This window comes from Lathamus discolor, chromosome 14 (assembly GCF_037157495.1).
Source record: "Lathamus discolor isolate bLatDis1 chromosome 14, bLatDis1.hap1, whole genome shotgun sequence".
NCBI classification, from domain to species: Eukaryota; Metazoa; Chordata; class Aves; order Psittaciformes; family Psittacidae; genus Lathamus; species Lathamus discolor.
The window spans coordinates 8,969,776-8,987,120 of NC_088897.1; the positions used below are offsets into that span (position 1 = coordinate 8,969,776).

Genomic DNA, 17,345 nt, shown 5'->3' on the forward strand with positions numbered 1-17,345 from the left:
GCAATGTGCAAATTGTCTCATGTGAACTCACAGCAGGGATTTAAGAGAGAGGTCAGCTCTCAGATGCCCTGCATAGTAATTTTTTAATGCAAGAGATCCCCCCACGCACACACACGCAGAGCACTTGGTGTTTCCCTTTTATTTTGTACATTGTTGGTGTCATTTTATGGCTTTGACATTTTATGGCAGGATGCCCAGGGTACTTCAAGAGATTCTGCACGTCTCTTCTCCCCTCTACCAACAACTCTTTGTTTTCTGCTGAGCCCTTGGGTCTCTGTACTGTTCACCCTCGGCTGGACCAGACTCGCACAGAATTACTCCCACATAGTTTCTACTATCAGAATTCTGTGTAACAAGTATTACTCAGATGCAGTGTGTTGTTATTACACGTGCTAAATGAGCTGAAGTAGTGAATGCTGAGGAATCAGAAGAATCAACTAACTGCATGGCAGATCCTTTGGGGTGGGGAAGGGGAAAGCCATTTCAGAGACTGTTCTCTTTGCCCAGAAACTGTAAATTTCCCAAGCATTCTCAGAAAAGAGTGCAACAAATCACACAGACACTTTCTAGCTACCTCCATCTCTCTTCCTCCAAGGACTCCCTGTGTTTAGCAACATTGGACAACCACCCTCACAGTCCATAAATGCTGTAGCACTCCACATCTCAGGGATCTGAACTGAAAGCAAATGCTCTTTGCGCTCAGATTTTGGTAACAGTTAGGTGCCAGCTGTGAAGCACCTGCACTTGCTTTCCTGAAGCTTTACCTAGTTCCGTCTGGCCCTACTTTTATTCACGCTGCTGAAGCAGATGTGAGGTTGTGAAGTGGAACAGTTTTCTTTTGAAATGCCCTTTATTTTTTCATTTTTTCTTTTGTCCCCTAATTTATTTTCTTATTAGCCATTTAACAAATTAAGTTCTTAAACAGAGCAAAGAAGAAAAAAGCTGACAGCTAGCCACAGGAACACTCCAGCTGAGAAATGTGCCAGCTGCATCGCTTCAGAAATAGCTCTTTGCAGCTTATGCAGACTTACATAAAGCATCTGCTCTTTGTCTGAGCCTTTTCGCTTGTCACATTTCAAAGACTCCTTTTGCTAGCTACAGAGGCAACGGAAAGTATGCTCATTTGCAAGCGGGGTCATGAAGAGATGAAAAGAGAGGGATTCAACTGAGGCACAGATATAGCTCCCCATACCGGCTTTGGCTTCAGCTTCAGAGCATGCTTTGAAAAACAACCATAAAATAAAACGTGCAAAGCATTTGAGGAACAAGAAAGTCTTGCTTCCACCTATAGCCCCGAAGAAAATGGCTTTATAGGGAATTGGGAACCATACAAACCAGACATGAAGCAGCGAGACAGATCACTGCAGTGGGAAGTATTTGGAGCCTAGTAGTGAGGCCATAGAGAGCAATGACCACACAAAGTGTGCTCAAGTAGAGGAGGAGGAATTTGGAAGCAACAAGATCTGGATTCATCTCCCAACCCTGGTAGGAGCCAAGCAACTTTGACCAAATTAATTAGGGGAGGGTTTGAGCATCCATAGCCCTGCATGAAAAGTCATGAGAACTGCTGGTGTCTTCTTCATGGCATGGCTGGGACTTCAGGGTCTCCATGGCTCATGCATCCTAAGCAGTCAGAGAAAAGAAACTGCAGCTATTCCTTCACTGATGCTTGTGAAAGGTTTTTGTTTTCTCAGAAGACAGCCCTGCAGAGCCTCCCCATTTGCAAAGGGATGGGTTCACATGCAGATGGGTTTACCTGTCACAAGAGATAGAAGGGAGGGAACAGCTCACCTTTTGATAATTTCTTGTGTAAATGACTGAAATGTTTTCTTGCAAAACATTACGACTTATTAAGAGTGGATCCCAAAATCCTGTTGGGTCTTCAAAGCTATGAGTCAGCTTGTAAGTCCTTCCTCTTGCATGGAACTGCAGATATCCCTCAAAATAACCCCAGACTGCCTTCCTGTTTTCAACGTGACCAAAATGGGAAGTGGCTCAGAAGGTGAAACCAAAGAGGAGCCTTGTGCATTAAAGAAAACTGTGAGGTTATTAATATTAATCTCAATAAGGCTAACTCACTTCCCACTGCAGAGAGGTTATAACTCCTCAAAAATCTCCTCTTTTTCCATAGCACATCAAGAACTGTACCACAGCCTGGGCACTGCTAAATCTTCTGACCAACCTGATCTATCTGTTTGCTGCATGTGCCTATCTGGTGTCCATCATCCTTCATTCATGTGCTTGAGAGGGATGAGACTGGTGGTCCGTGGTGTGACTGTGAAGCACAAGGAATGCTAGGGCCCTGTTTCAGAGCATACACCAGATGTTTAAGGACATTTTTGATGCAGATCTAAAGATAAACTAACATTTTAAATCCCTTAAGAAAAGGATTTGGAGAAGCAGTATCAAGAAATGGCTGAAGAGGCGGGTTATCTTGAAAGCAAGCTGTCATAGCTCATAGCTGTCAAAACCACTACTAGTAAGCAAGATTTCTCTTTATTAAGACTCCAGGCAGAGATGGCAGATCTGATTCTGCGTTCGTTGAGAATCTCAAAGTGTCCCTTGCACAGCAAAGCATCAAGCACAGCAATAGATCACTATATGCCAGATAATCCTTTTGTGCAATATGAGCACCTTGCCAAATCTTGGGCACATTTAGGACAAAGCCATAGATGGAAAAAGCTGCTGAAGGCTTCACAAAGCAAGACAGCAGAAGCTGGAGCGAGAAAAGTTAGTTACAGTTCAGAGACCCAATGCAGTGGATCTGCAAAGGGAATTGCCCAGCACAGGGGAAGAATCCGTTTGAAGTGACAGTAAATACGTTTTTAAAGCAATACTTTTGCTGCCAGTCACATGCAAGTAGTAAGCAAAAGGATTAAGATGATTGCCTCCAAAAGAGAAACCTCCTAGCTTCACTTGCTCAGAGTAGAAATGAAAGACAAGAGATCTACAGTTGTGTAGTTTATCTTACTGAAGGAAAGGCGTTGCCAACATTTGTAGCCTGCAGCTTTTCCAGGGTTATCACAAGCCATTACCTGTATGAAAGGTGCATCCAATGCAACATCAGCTGTTACATTTACAGATGTGGCTGTGTAAACTGACATGAAGTCCTGAAAAAGTCACTAACTCGTGTGGCAGTGTGTTCAGCACAGTGCTGGGTGACATGGCATTAGGAATTTTATAAGGCCTTATAGTCACATCTCTTCCTTTTTGAGAGAGGCTGAAGCTCTGAAAGTATGCCCAAAGATGAACATTTGCAATGAAGTACACTTGCTATATTGACAGTTTACAGAAATACTCATGTTATTATTTTTAAATAAAGGCTGAAAGTGAGACTCCTCATTTTTACCTCTTTCACAGAGTCCAAAGTACACTGTTCATCCTGCCTCAGGCAGCGTGCACACTACAAAAAGCAATGAAGTCCTTGTAATCATTTACAGCAAGACAGGATGCTCACTAAGACTGACAGGAAACGTTAACCACATGACGCATTGTGGGCTATCTATCTCTCAGAAACCATGTGCAGGATTCTGCTGCTGTTTTCTACAGACACAAAGCAACCTGTGAAAGACAGATGTTTCAGAAATTCCCCATGTGAAGTTACAGGCCCAGGAAATCCATGTCACTATTGTGCTCTTAAGCAAGTGTGCACATCGTGCAAACAACTTCATTATAATACTGTAAAATGGGAGTTCTGATATGGGCTACACACTGAGCACTGCAGGCACTGACACAAAGACTCAGTAGAGCTTTTTGATGACTGAAGAGTATTTGTCCACTCATGTCTCATATCGACAGTTTTCTGCACAGAAGCTAATCCCATCCTTAGCAACTTTTTATTACTCTACAATAGTCTTTATTCCAAAGCACTTCAGGGCAGTCTCTTGTGACAAAAGAATAACAGCTGACCCGTTCTTAGATCAGTCACTTCATCCTCTGTTTCTCTATGGCAAGTAGCATTATTTCTATACAGCTCAGAAAGCACTGCCTTCCAAAGACCACTCCCACTGCCCTGTGATCTTGCTCTTGCACCTTTAGACATAGTAATAAGAAAGTGCTGGGCAAAGAACATTGAATAAAAATAGTATCTTCAGAGGAAATTAATGATTAAAGTGCATGAAAATACTTAAAGCCACAGGCTGAACCACAGTCTTCAATTAAATGCACTTTAATACTGATAATGTCTTCAATTTTTCCAGGTGCTAGAGGAAGAACTGCTCCTTTGAAGGTGGAAGCAAGGTTGCAATCCAGAAAACCTCCTAAGGATTCCTGGTTTGTCCCTCTAGAGGCATCATCTCAGTTGCTGACATCTGGGGCTGCAAGAGTGACTGCTCCTCTGAACCAGCTGGTCTCAGTTGTTTCTGTGGCACCCGTTTCCACGATCTTGTCTCTACAGCAGGAGACATAAAAACAGCAGCCCTTTGTCAGCAGGAGGCTGACAAAGGGATCCAGTTTTTAGAAGGGTGAGGTTTAGGGAAATCCCAGCATACATCAGATAGTATTTTAAGTGTTGCAACATCCCCAGTCCTAGAAAGCTGGCATCTAGGCAGAACCTATGCTGGAAGAGTAGGAGGCTGTATTTCAATCCAGTGGAGCTTCTGACCAAGCTCTCTGTCAGGCTGAAGAAAATTTCTAGAGAGTAACAGCTCTTCATTTCCCACACAGAGCTGCTTCCCAGGTGTAACAAAGGACGCAAACATAATTAACTTAGGCAGAATTTGCCAAAGTTGTCAGTAGTAATGCCCTGATTTGTGCTCTGAAAGCCCTATGGTTTTTAACATTTGCAATAGGAATGGGCCTAAATTTTACCTTTCTTAGAAAAAGCACCATCTATTTAGGCTACTGAGTGAAAGGGAAGAACAACCCTAGCTTTTCTCAGCAGCATTTCATGCCCATTTCTATCAGAGGTAAGTAGGAATAGCATCTCCTTCATCCTCATTATTTGTTCCCAAACTCTGACTAGGTCCATACCTACTCTAATTCTTTATTTTCTCAGCTCACAAGTGATGCTGCTGCTACTGAGGGATGCTGTGTGGAAGCAATTTCATGAGCAAACCAGACTGCCTGAAGTTTCTGTTACCAAAGACTTGATAATATGCCATGCCATGCTCAGCACAGGAAGCTAAAAAGATACGGAAGATCTTTCTTCATTATTTATTTTACCTTCTGGGTTTATTTCTGAATCATTGGTGTTGCCAGGGTCTTCCTTAAGAACTCCCACATCCTTTGCCCAATCAGTCCATTTAATTTCCTCTACTCTGGAGAGACAAAACACAGCAGAAACTGATACATGGAACACAGCATTTCAACCCAGATCTCATTGTCCCATAGCATCCGAACCCAGCTCATCCTGGCAACACAATCCTAATGGTTTAGCTGTAACAACAATGCCCTACAGAGCTTTTCTTTGAGTAAAGGTCTTCTGTAGTCTAAGTCTATGAGGTCAATATGTTCTCCCCGTGCACACTGTGTGCTGGTCTATGTTGTTTGGTTTAAAATACTCCAGTTCCTCACAGGGAACATGCTTAATACAAAGGATGCTCCAAGGTTCCACTTTCTACACATGCTCTGTAACACACTGGAGCTACTGAAGCGCTGCCTGCAGTTCTTTTCACCGGGTGGAGAAAGTTCATCTGCTCTCCTAGCCCCTCTATGTGATGAAGAGTGCTGCCCTCTCCTGTTGCACTCCAATTGCATGTTCCTGAATGAAGGGGCAACCAGCCTGCATCCATCTTAACACACCCTGCTTCTACAGCTATATTCACAGCAATAAAGCACCATTGCAAACACTCCGCCACCAGAAATGTTTGCATTGATGTGGGTTAAACAAGACATCTTTGGGTGACAGCATGTGTTGGTGGTTCAACTCGCTCTCAAACTTCCATCAACCAACTTGTGTGTACCCAGGAACATATGGTTGAGGCACTCTGTTGAATCAGTGCTGAAATTCCCTGTGGTGGTTCAGGGTTATTCGTGGCTTATGAATCATGAGAACCCGTTACAAGGCTGCAATGGTCATCTGTCTTACCTGAAGCACCACCTTTCATCTTTCTTATTGAGGCCCACTGACATGAAGCAGCCAGATCTCCTTTTCCCACCTTGGCGCCACAGCCAGGCCTTCTCTATCTCTAGAATAGCAATAGCCCTCTGAAAAAAGAGGTCCATGTCAGAGAGAAAACAGATCATACAGAGCCCAACCCCACTTTTTGATTTAATCTTTCCCAATCAGCAACTAGTTTGACTCAGAAAATCACTCTGGAACCCAATCCCAAAGTGTCCTTAGATTAATAGTGCCAGTCTCTCTCAAGTTTTTTATGCATGTGGATCTGGACTGGCTGGTAGCCACCCAAAAAGCAAGAGTTTTAAACACATCTAAAAACTATAGGATTTAGTTTATAGCTGAGGCTTAGGACAAAGACAGGCACTGTCACCTCTTATGTTAAGAGACTCAAGTAGGAGTCTAGGCCATGGCATAATGGTAAGCAGCACCGTGCCTCACCTGCAGCTTCCAGACGCTTTTGCTGTAACTAGAAATATCTGTGACAGTCTCACTCATGAGCGCAATCAGCATGTTGAGCAGAAGAACATAAGTGAGGATCACAAAGAGAAGCAGCAGGAGCATGACAAAGTATCTGAATCTGGCATGTTCCTGAAAATCCAGGTCTCCCATCCCAATGGTGATCTTGAAGAGCTCCAGGGAGACACTAAGCAGCCCACCGTACATAGCATGGTTCCCAGTGCTCTCCAAATGAGCAAGAGACTTGTTCTGAGAGACCGAAGGAGCATCCCCCATCAGTGTAACCAGAGCTAGGAGAAAAACAGGATTTGAAACCTCTTTATAAAAATGTATTTATTGCAGCCCAGACTACAACATAACGCTGAGCAAGTCCGTACCTGCAGCAAAGCCAAAGAGGAAGATCATATAAACCAAGAGGAAACGCAGCAGATCTCTCAGAATAGTCTGAAACACAAATCAGGAGGAAGCACCATTCTTTATCTCATACGAATCACATGGATGATCTCCTGCTCTCACACATCATAAACCAACCCCAGTAACAATATGTTTAAGAAACTACTAATACGTATTACTTCTTCAGGTAAGTAACATCATTGGTAGCTTGATCTGACACTACTACATGAACTTATTCGTTGTTTCTAAGAACCTGCTCACACAAACACAACAAGTATGTCAGTTCCCCAGTATGGCTGCTTCTGAATTGTTTTAACACACACATCTTTTTCCATCTCTATTGTGTTTCACACAAGTGGTGATCAGAATTCTTCCCTGGTATCACATTTCACCTCTGCTTTGTCTTGTCTTTCTAGTCCCATTCTCCTCTATGGACCTGGAAACATTTCTCAGCCCAGCCCATTCCAGGGAACTTGCACCAGTTTTGACTGCTAGCTTTGAGCTGTCTTATGGCAAACAGGGAAATGTCAGCTGCTGCCACTTCCTAAATTCAAAGATAGCAAACCAGTAGTTTGCTGAAAATGTACTTCCTTGAAGACATTGATCTAATCTCCTTGTGCAATATTTTTACTTCCACAGTCAGTATATCAATCCCATTTATGATTTTCATGGTCCTGAGAGGAGAAAAGTGATTGCAGGACTTCTATTAGTTCCTCACACCTAAAAGCTTTTCATACAAAGCTTTTTACTGAGTACTGACCTTCTGGATCATGACACTGTAGATGCCAGTGCGCTGAAAGCCCCGAGTATAATACAGCATGTTCACCCATCCCAGAAGCAGGGAGAACACCATCACTGCCACATAGTTTTCTGAACTTGCACCATACAGGACTGCTGACAGCAGCAACGAGAAAGCTTGGATGAAGCTGGAGAGAAATAGAATGAGTGACACAGTGACTTACTTCAACAAAAAGGCCCATTTGCAGATCTGTTCTGTTTTGAAAGGAAAAGCAAACACATTTTACAAGGCTACATGGAACATACAAAGTGGCAGTTAATCAGACATACAGTTTATATAAGCAAATCCTGTTATAACCCAACCCACAAGCTGTTGCAGTTTTGTTATGAACTGGTTAATCTTGCAGTATGGAAACTCTGAACTGCTTAATGTAACTCACATAACTGATATTAAGTGGAAAAAATTTAAACACTTACGAACACATGCACACATACATGCACACACATGCATCTACACACATTTCTCCTCAGAAAACTGAGAAGTTATTTTCCTTTCAGTCAACTCTGAGCCACAGTGACAGTATGATAGAGAACTTAAGCTCTTTGTCTAAGAAGTGTATGTTCTTATTTGTGGAATAATTGAGGGTCTGACCTTCACTGTGTTCCACTACAAATCTAAGGACAGAGCATACCCAGCAAAGTCCATTACAACAAAAGGTTATGACAAGATGCTGAAAGTAGAAGCAAGCAGGGAAGGGATGGAACAAGGAGACAGTGGCAGAGAATCAATCTTTCCTGCTCACCATCTCTCTAGAAACATTAGGGCAACTTAGCTGCACACAGCAGAGCACCAATTTCACCCATGCTTTCACTGTGCAAAAAACCTCAAGAGACATACATCAAGATCTCAATGCAGCTGTCAGAACACATAGTCTTCAGGGACTGGCGTCTCCTCCGCAAGTACAGACTCTAGCAGAGAAAAATCAATGGTAGCCATTCATCAAAAAACAGGGCATTCTAGAGAGTGATTCCTGCCCAGCGTAAGCTACTGCTCAGGGGCAAGGTTTGTTCCATAAGCTCCTCTTCATGCTTTCATTTTCAAAATCCCAAATTTCAGCTATTCATCCTTTCAAGATGAAAGAAAGGCCTTCTTTATAAAGCGCATGGATAAACAAGGGCTGAATCATGCCTCAGCCCAATGTCTTTATTAATAGACTGCACTAAATGCCAAGGATGAATTTTAGTACTATAAATCACAGAAGTCTCTCATAATTATTTGCTATTGTGAACTTATTCTTCCTCTTGCCCAGCAACCTGGCTTGTGCCACCCCTGTCACTATTAGATTGCACTGACACTGTCTTGGAGCAGGATTCCCTCCTGCCATCCACTCACACACATCCTCATATCAGGAGAACTGAGTCTGTTGCCTTCATGTCAGTGACAGTTTCTTTGTTTAACTTTCTTACAATGGAACTAAACACAAGACCCCCATACCTGAGCAAAGATTAGATAAATGCCTCCTAGCAAGATAATGATGAGTCCAGAGACCCACAGGAAGCCTCCAGCCGTGAATTCCACTGGAAAGGAAGGCTGCGGGATAAAAACAAAACAAAAACCCACTGAAGAAGGCAGAGGTAGTGATGATAACCACCTAGCACCTTTTAAACTCATCCAGTCAGGCCTTTCTAGATAAAAGAAGCCTGGACCTACCTTTACCCGAAGGGGTTGATAGTATGCAATGGCTGTAAAGATGATCATGAATGACAAGTATGAGACAAAACTGAAGTAGAATCTCTTGGAAGCAAATGTTTCCCATTTTTGCTGAAGCAGTTTGTTCAGGGGCTCCAAAACCACCATCTTGTACCGATTCTATGGAAAAATAAACAAAAATGTACTCATGTGTCAACAGGAATGCAAATTCACCAGAGGATTGTCTTTTTCTGGGTTAGAGGTCAGTGGGTCCAACTAGGGAATTGCTAAGGGTTTATTCTGTCAAGCCTTTCAGTATGAAAGAAATCAACCATCCCGTAAGAAGTTACTTTTGCTCGGCTTTATCAAGATATTTGGACACATTCAGGCTTACAACAATCAAAGGCTCAAGAATTTCTCTCATATTATAGATGATCAGAGGTACACCAAGCAGACAATAAATAATAAAATGTGCCAATACTTCCAGCATGTATTTCTTTTCCAGAAAAACGATCATGTAAAACACCACATTAACTTGAAATGATTTGCATAATACAACAGCAACACTATAGAAAGGCAGAAAAGATTTTGCTGCCTTTGAGTTGAAGGACTCACCGGTGTGTCACTGCTGTATGCCAGAATCTCTAGCACAGAGTTCTCCTCGAAGCTGTCTATAGAGGACAAGTCATAGAGACACACATGGATAGGCCCATAGGTCCATTCAGTGAACTTGCGTGACAGGTGCCTGTACACTGGGTCTTTGATCTCTCTTTGGATAATGTGCTTGAAGATCTATAGAGAAACCAGATGCATACATGTGTATACAGTAAAGGTGCAGAATGGCAGAAGAATACCCAAATCACCTTCAAAATACATGACACCTGGCTTTCTGCAGCGTATGCTTTGATATACCCAAACACCAGATTATCTAGCTAAAAGCAGGCATTTGTCTAACTACATCTTGTATCAGCTCCTCCAGAAGTAGAACCAGTTTCAATCCAGACCAGCTATCTTCGCTGGGACAGAGAGCAGCAGCAACCAGCTCAGACTCTGTAGGACATTAAGTGCAGTAGCCTGGAGGAAGCCTCCTTTATTGTCTCCTGTGGCACTGCTACTGTCATCAGCATACTACAGGTTGAGTGCAAGATGCTCCTACATCAAACCCTAAGGTGAGGAAGTATACTACAGTTTTTCTTGTTTCTCAGCCAACCCAGGGTTTCCCTCTGTCTTTACCTCTACTTTGCCTGTCTTGGCAGCAAGCTGCAGAGGATTTAATCCATCATAATTCACAATCTCCTCCAGCTTCGACATTGGGTCAATCTTCACACCTGCCTTCAAGATCTCAACGTATGTTGTGCTCACAAACTTGGTGTTCTCCTCAGTGTCATCTGCAATCATCACCAGGGCATGGAGGACTGTGTTGCCCTGAGTGTCCTGCTCCTGGAGCCTGGCTTTCTGGTGGGGATTGTTTAGAAGATATTCCACAACCTCAGGCTGGTTGGTACAAGCAGCCAAGGACAGGGGAAGTTCACCTGAAGAGATGAGGACAATATTTGAATGGGAAGCAGAAACAGGTGAAAAAGAATTAAGGAAAAATAAAAGCAACTCCAGGAAAATATATATAGCCTATAGATTTACCACTGGAACACAGAACAAGCTCTTCTTCAGTGTCTCTAGATTCAGAAAGGGTTTTGCAGTAGACTCCTTATTTCTAGGGGCAGCCAAAGCACTTTCCCAGACCCCTAATTTGGTTAAACTAACCAAGAGCTTGTTTCTGTCTGAGACTCTTCAGATGGGATTAAAACACATAAAACCAAAGATGATGCCAAATGCTTATTGGACACCTGAGCCTGTGAAAGGATCCTGCCATTCAAGTAAGTCAAGACCTTGGCTACAGGACAGTGGAGATGCCAACCCACGCACAGAGGGGCAAAGCCAACTGAGAATTAGTGGCATTGCATACAGTAAGGCAATATAAAAAGCAAAGGAAAATGTTCCACACTGACTCACCAAAATAAAAGTAAACTCCTTCCTTCTTTTTCTTGAAGAATTCACCGTGGGCTCTGGCATGGACATCAGCTCCATTCTCTACTAGAAGCTTCACTAAATCTAGGCTCCTTTTCTCTATGGCAATATGGAGTGCTGTCTGGCCTAAAGAAACAGGCAAAACTCACCAGTCAGTGCCACTGTCAGAGGGAACAGGCAAAAGAATCTTCAGCAAAGTGCTATTTCAACAATCACTGTGTTCTGCACAGCAAACCTACAGCCTCAGTGCTGGGCAGGGGGTGGGTGGCAATTGATGACTTTCAACAGCATTCATTGGAAAAGAACATTGCAAACACTGAGCCAGAAGACAACCCTCAAGACTGTCATAAATTCAGCACAAGACCAGACAACTGCCCCTGCCTGGCACTAAAATCGCAATCAGCCATGAAAAGATAAAGACAATCATACATGTACATAACTACGCTGCATGTCTGCTATTATAGGAATAACCCAAACAGCAGAACTCATACTTTAATAGTGATGTACTATTTCTTTTTTCCCTTTAGACATGCTTTTTAAACTTTCCCAAGCATATCCTCTTATATTCTCTGGTTATTATACATGAATCATTCATTTTATAGACCAAGAAAGAAGTTACCGAAGTATATAATTCAAAGCTGAAGAAGATGCAGTACCAGAATCAGAAATGATTGGTGAGTGGGCTGTTAGTGTAATTTCACCAGAATTCTAGAACTGCAGTGCTGCATAAACTCCGGTTCTTTTAACTTGTATCTGCACCCCTTACCCAGGTAATGAGAAAGGTGCTCTGATATGGCACCAGAACAGAACCCTTACCTCTGTAGTAACAGTCAGAGCATGCCACATTGACAAGTGGCCTGGGATTGTGTGTATTTTGGTCTATTTCCAGCAAACGTGGGATTGTGTCATTCTTTCCATTTTTTAAGTTCAACAGGGCTTTCATTAAGCAGGTCTTCCCAGTATTTGCATCTAGTAGAAAAAGAGAATTGAATGGGTTGTGCGCGTGCTTTGCACACATCTCTATTACTTGATTCAGAACTTAACTCTCATTGTAGGACCAAATAATTATTCTAAAGGCCTTTCTTAGTATCTTTAGTCTGGAGTAGAGGCAAAAGCCTTAAGATATATATAGTTAATGGCATTCTCTATCCTCAGGTGGACGTTAGGAAAGTAAAAGCACGGACAGAGGGCTGAAGAAACCAAAGAACCCCTGCTTCCCCCTTGCATTGAGAAGCGCTGCCTCTGCTAACCCTAGTTATGGATTACTGCGCTGGACTCTACCTGTGTATTCAGAATCGGTGAGAAATTTGGAGGTACTCCTTAAGTACTCAAGCAAACCATCCAGTGCCTCGGGGCTGCCCCCTGAGACTGCGCTGAAGAGCCTGCCTCTGTCAAAGCGATTTGGGTCCTTTTGGCTGTGGAAGAAATGCAGTGTTAGGAAGTTTTGGAGAGCAGAAGACAAGAGTGTGCAGTAAGGTCTAGAGAGATGGTGTAAGAAAGGATGGAGGCAGAAAAGTTTGTCAGAAAAAACAAGTATTTTATTTTTAAGTCAAGGGAAAAATAGAGACAGTTCTTTCCCAGAATTCTCTTAAGTGGCTGCTCTTTCCATCAGCTGGAGCTTTTCCCAGATCCACTCTGATGTGCAACCCTGGAATACACCCAGAGCATAAAGACAGAGATGCCCAAGATAGCTGCAGGACCAGAGTCAGTCCCATCACACGGTGCAAAACACTCTGTGAACTGGTTTACATCCCTCTGTAGCAAGTATAGGGCTCCATGCTAAGATGCTCTTACACCCAAATTGGCTTATTTAGTGTTAGTTCAGATTTACACAAAATATACAACATACACCCTACCTCCCGAGTGCAGAAGGAAAGGGCTAATATGCCCCATTTCTTCTTTTAATTACCTCCCACCAGATGCCTGTAATACTTCTACACTGCCACTTTTAGTTTAGACTTTGTGAAGCCTATAGGCCCCCAGCAGCAGGGATCAATATAGATAAGGAAGGACTGCACCCTTGTCAAATACCCAACAGTTACTCACTTGCTACCAAGTCCTGGCCGATAGCGCAGATTAACCTTGATTTTAGGAGGAAAGTTACTGCTTTCCTCCTGATACGGCGTCTCCAAGGGTCGTTGCTCTCTCTTTCCAGGTCCTGATCTTTCTTCCTTTTTACTAGGTGCACGTTTATCTTCTGGGGTACTGTCATCTGTTTCTAGCAATCCCATCAGCCTGTTCCTCTGGCCTGGGCCTGGCTGCCCACTTGTGAAGTTATCCATTTCTAAGAGAGATGGCCTTTCAGATCACCAAAGATTTTCTGTGCTAGAAGACTAAACCTGCAAGGGAGAGGGAGAATTGACATCATTTGTTCACAAACCTAGAATGTGTTCTATGCAGCACAGAGAGAAAAGCACGCTTCCAGTTCCAGAGTTCCTACAGTTGACTATGGGACCCTTGAGAGAGAGACTCAGTAAAACTGTGCACAGTGGGAGTATTTGAATAAATACAAGGCCTTAGATAGGGTACCACTGGAAAAGAAGTGCACAAGCAGTTCACGGAATACAAGCAACTGGTCTGCAGAACATCTGAACCCCCTTTGTGAGATGACCTCACCTGTTGGCAGCAGCACAGGTTCCTTACTTAAAAGGCAAAGAAAGTAGATCTTCAGGAGGCTACAGTCATTGTTCTTGTCTCAGTGCAGCCAACAGAGGCTAGTCACCAAGTGGCCAAAAAGATAAGATTAACTGTAGGCCTCCTTTGCAAGAGAGTGGGAAGGTTGTTCACGTTCTTTGTTGGTATGCATTACGCTGTTTCTACATGGAAAACATACATGCAAATTACGTTCCTCATAGGTATTCTTATGTTTCATCCTGGGGCAAAAGTAGTGGGATCTTCCCAGTGTTTGGAGCTGTTGCCTATCCATGTGAGCACAGGGTTTGAACTTGACCCCCACACCACAGGCGAACACACAGCCCAGCTGCCAGATGAACACTCAAGAGCCCTCAGAGCCTGCACAGAGCACAGGTTTCCCAACAATAAAGCTGGATCTGGATCTACTGCACAGAGAGTATCAGTATTCATCAGAGCATCCAGCCAGCCCACTTTATTATGTCCTGTACTCCTTTTTTCCTCTTTTGAGACATCTCCTCATATACATCTGGATACATCTCAGATCCACACCCAATGCAAGCTGTCTGTCGTCAGCATATGACTCTAGTTTCACATAGTTTGTGAGGCAGCAAGGTAATCCACGATTACCAACCTGAAGCAAAGCTTCCTTTAATAATTCCGTCTTATTCACATGTACTCCTCCAAATGGTTAACAGGTTTTCCCTGAAGCAAAATCTCCTTTGCTGGGACTACAGCCAGACTCCATAGCCTGTACCATCAAAGAGGCAAATTGACATACATAAGAAAGCATAGGCATTACGCCTTTGATTAGGATATGAAGAAACATAGTTCTAGACAGCAAACAGCCACAAAACATCTTTATGCAGCTCACAGCAGGAAATCCAAGGGCTGATTTCAAGACAAACCATTATGATAATTCAGCCATTCAGTTTAGTCTGCGTTCTAATGACAAACATTCCTCTGCACACACAGGCATACACCCTATAGCACCCTTTCAGACTTGTTTCCTCCCCCAAAACACTTACTGGTGTATTTGTTGATCCTTTAGAGAGCTATTTGTACTTCCATAATAGTTTGCTTGTGCTTTTCTGTCTTCCTTTCCCCAAAATCATTTCTCAGCTGCAGTTTCCATCTCTCCACAGCACTGGAGAGAGTTATTTATTGTCAGCCTTGTACAGACAGACCGTCTGGTTTAAAAGAGAGAGCAAACGGTCCTATAAAAAAAGGACCCTATAATATATATATCCACTTTGTCCGTCCCTAGGAAACAGAGACCACTCTCTGTTTGCCAGCTCAACTTTCACTTCTCTACTCAAGAGCCGAGTTGTTTCTTTCCGTGACTCTGGCAAGCCATTTTGAGTAGCGCAGCACAGAAAAGCCCTGCTGTCAAAAGAGGAAGAGCACAGCACTTACCCCAAGTTGCTGCAAGCTCCACCCAAGAACTGATCTGACAAGGAGTCCCAAGGGATTCTTCAGAGGGTAAATAATCTCTCGGTATAAAGCAAGCCAAATACCAACAAGTGTTAATTAGTGTGAAAGCAGACCCCAAGTTATTTACATCCATGGGTGAGAGTCCTCCTCGTCTGCAGAGATGACCACACTCATAATAGCAGCCTGTTAACGGTGCAGTGTTGAACTTCTAGATGGTGGTGGTCCATGAGAGAGTCCAAGCTGCCTGTGAGAAGGAATAACCACAGATTATTGTTATTTACTCAACTGTATAGCTTTCTGCCAAGCGAAGGGCTTGCACAGGAAATGACTAGATAGATTTCTCAGTAAAAGAGAGAGCCAATGAGTGCAGTGCTCTTATATGGGAAAGCTGGCTGGCTATTGCAAATTCATAATGCTTAACCCATGCCTGCACGTATAGAGGCAACATTTCAGGGCTTTCAACAACAGCCCACTCAGATCTCAAGGAAGGCAGCTGGTTTGATCCTGACAGTGCTAGAGCCCATGGTTTCGTTGTGAGGTGTCACAAGGCCCCTTCAGTTAGCCCCAGGACAAGAAAGTAAGCAGCGAAACGTCTGAGGTCAACTGCTCTGTGGGAAGCCAGTTCTCCTCTCACAACTTCCCACAGCCCAGCTACAAGGCAGTGCAAATGGTATGAGACAATAAACTAGCCAGAACGTTACCGTACAAAGTACAGTGTCAGCTACTCATCACAGGCACAGGAAACTGCACAAAGCAGACCCAGTTTCCAGACACTTAGGCCACTGGTTACTTAATTTGCCCTTAGTGCTTATTTCCTTATGCAAAAGGAAATGAGCACTCCAAAGGAGTGAACATCTTGGTGAAGCTACTTCTAGGAGCACTGACTGGTCACTCCTGTAACTGCCTGTCGCTGAGACCATACTAGTACCACTTCACTTACCACTCACAACACAGGACCCCTGGAAACAGAGGACATCAGCCCACACCAAGTGTCTCAGTTTTTTCTCTTCCACTCCTAACACAACTGAGACCTCAGCATCAGTGCAGGACAACATTCAGCACCCACAGTCTCAACAGCCTTCCCCAGCACAGTGCTGCTGCAGAGTGGCTCTCATCTGTACACTGTAGAGGACTGACGGTTTACAAAGGCATTTAATGGAATCTAGGGGTCATCCAGAGAACCTTATTAACTGCCAAAATGGTAAAGAGCTCTTCTAATCAACAGCTTGATAGTGGGAGCAGATTCCATAAGAAATCTCAGAACTTTAACTACCATTGGTCCAAAAACATTGAGAAGGGGAGTCACATCATGACACACTGAACTCTGGCTGTTGCTTTCTTCTTCCAAACCTACCATGAGCCGAAAGAGAGCCTAAAGCAGTCCTTGTCTGACAGGACTGCAGGATGATGTGACACTTCCTGGAATGTGGTCCTTACCCATAGAAACATTCCCAGATGGCTTCTACTTTGAGTCAGATACAGGCTGTGAGAAGACCTTCCTATAAATACACCCATTAAATGGCAAGGTGCCTTTTCCTCTTTCATGGTTTTGCACGAGATCACAAGCTTATTTCTGAGATTCCTGTGCTTTAAAATTAAGCTGATCCAGGAACAGTGCAAAGCTACTTACTCTTTCCAGGTTTAATGACATATTAGGACCCACAGAATAACCCACAAAGAACAAATATAGGCAGATAAATGCAAGGTCAGATCTCATCTCTTCTGTCTCTCATTCCAGCTTTGCATTGATTTAGTTCAGTTTGGTTTAGTTGCGTTACACTTAATTTACTGTGATATCAACAGACAGATTCAGACCCAGGAGTTTAGCTCAGACTTAAAGAGTTTAAATCCTCTTGGGCTTTCCCCCCAGCTTTCATGGGAGACAGCCCACTGTTCTAGCCAAGAAATGAAATCAGC

General features: G+C 43.3%; 1 protein-coding gene across 6 annotated transcripts in view; it reads right to left on the reverse strand.

Annotated features, from left to right (window-relative positions):
* Positions 1-3,817: 3,817 nt before the first annotated feature.
* Positions 3,818-17,345, reverse strand: part of TRPV2 (transient receptor potential cation channel subfamily V member 2) — a 29,262-nt gene continuing 15,734 nt past the window's right edge. For 2 of the 6 annotated variants that reach the window (XM_065694715.1, XM_065694714.1), the window contains 17 exons: positions 15,411-15,672; positions 14,629-14,745; positions 13,410-13,702; positions 12,645-12,778; positions 12,180-12,332; positions 11,349-11,489; positions 10,572-10,870; positions 9,954-10,130; positions 9,360-9,518; positions 9,144-9,239; positions 8,547-8,617; positions 7,671-7,836; positions 6,895-6,961; positions 6,500-6,807; positions 6,029-6,147; positions 5,164-5,258; positions 3,818-4,390 (listed from right to left, as the gene is read on the reverse strand). In XM_065694715.1, the coding sequence (XP_065550787.1) occupies positions 4,260-4,390; positions 5,164-5,258; positions 6,029-6,147; positions 6,500-6,807; positions 6,895-6,961; positions 7,671-7,836; positions 8,547-8,617; positions 9,144-9,239; positions 9,360-9,518; positions 9,954-10,130; positions 10,572-10,870; positions 11,349-11,489; positions 12,180-12,332; positions 12,645-12,778; positions 13,410-13,645 (2,352 nt within the window). In that variant the 5' untranslated portion in view covers positions 13,646-13,702; positions 14,629-14,745; positions 15,411-15,672 and the 3' untranslated portion in view covers positions 3,818-4,259. The other 4 variants (XM_065694716.1, XM_065694719.1, XM_065694717.1 and 1 more) reach the window with 4 other exon arrangements.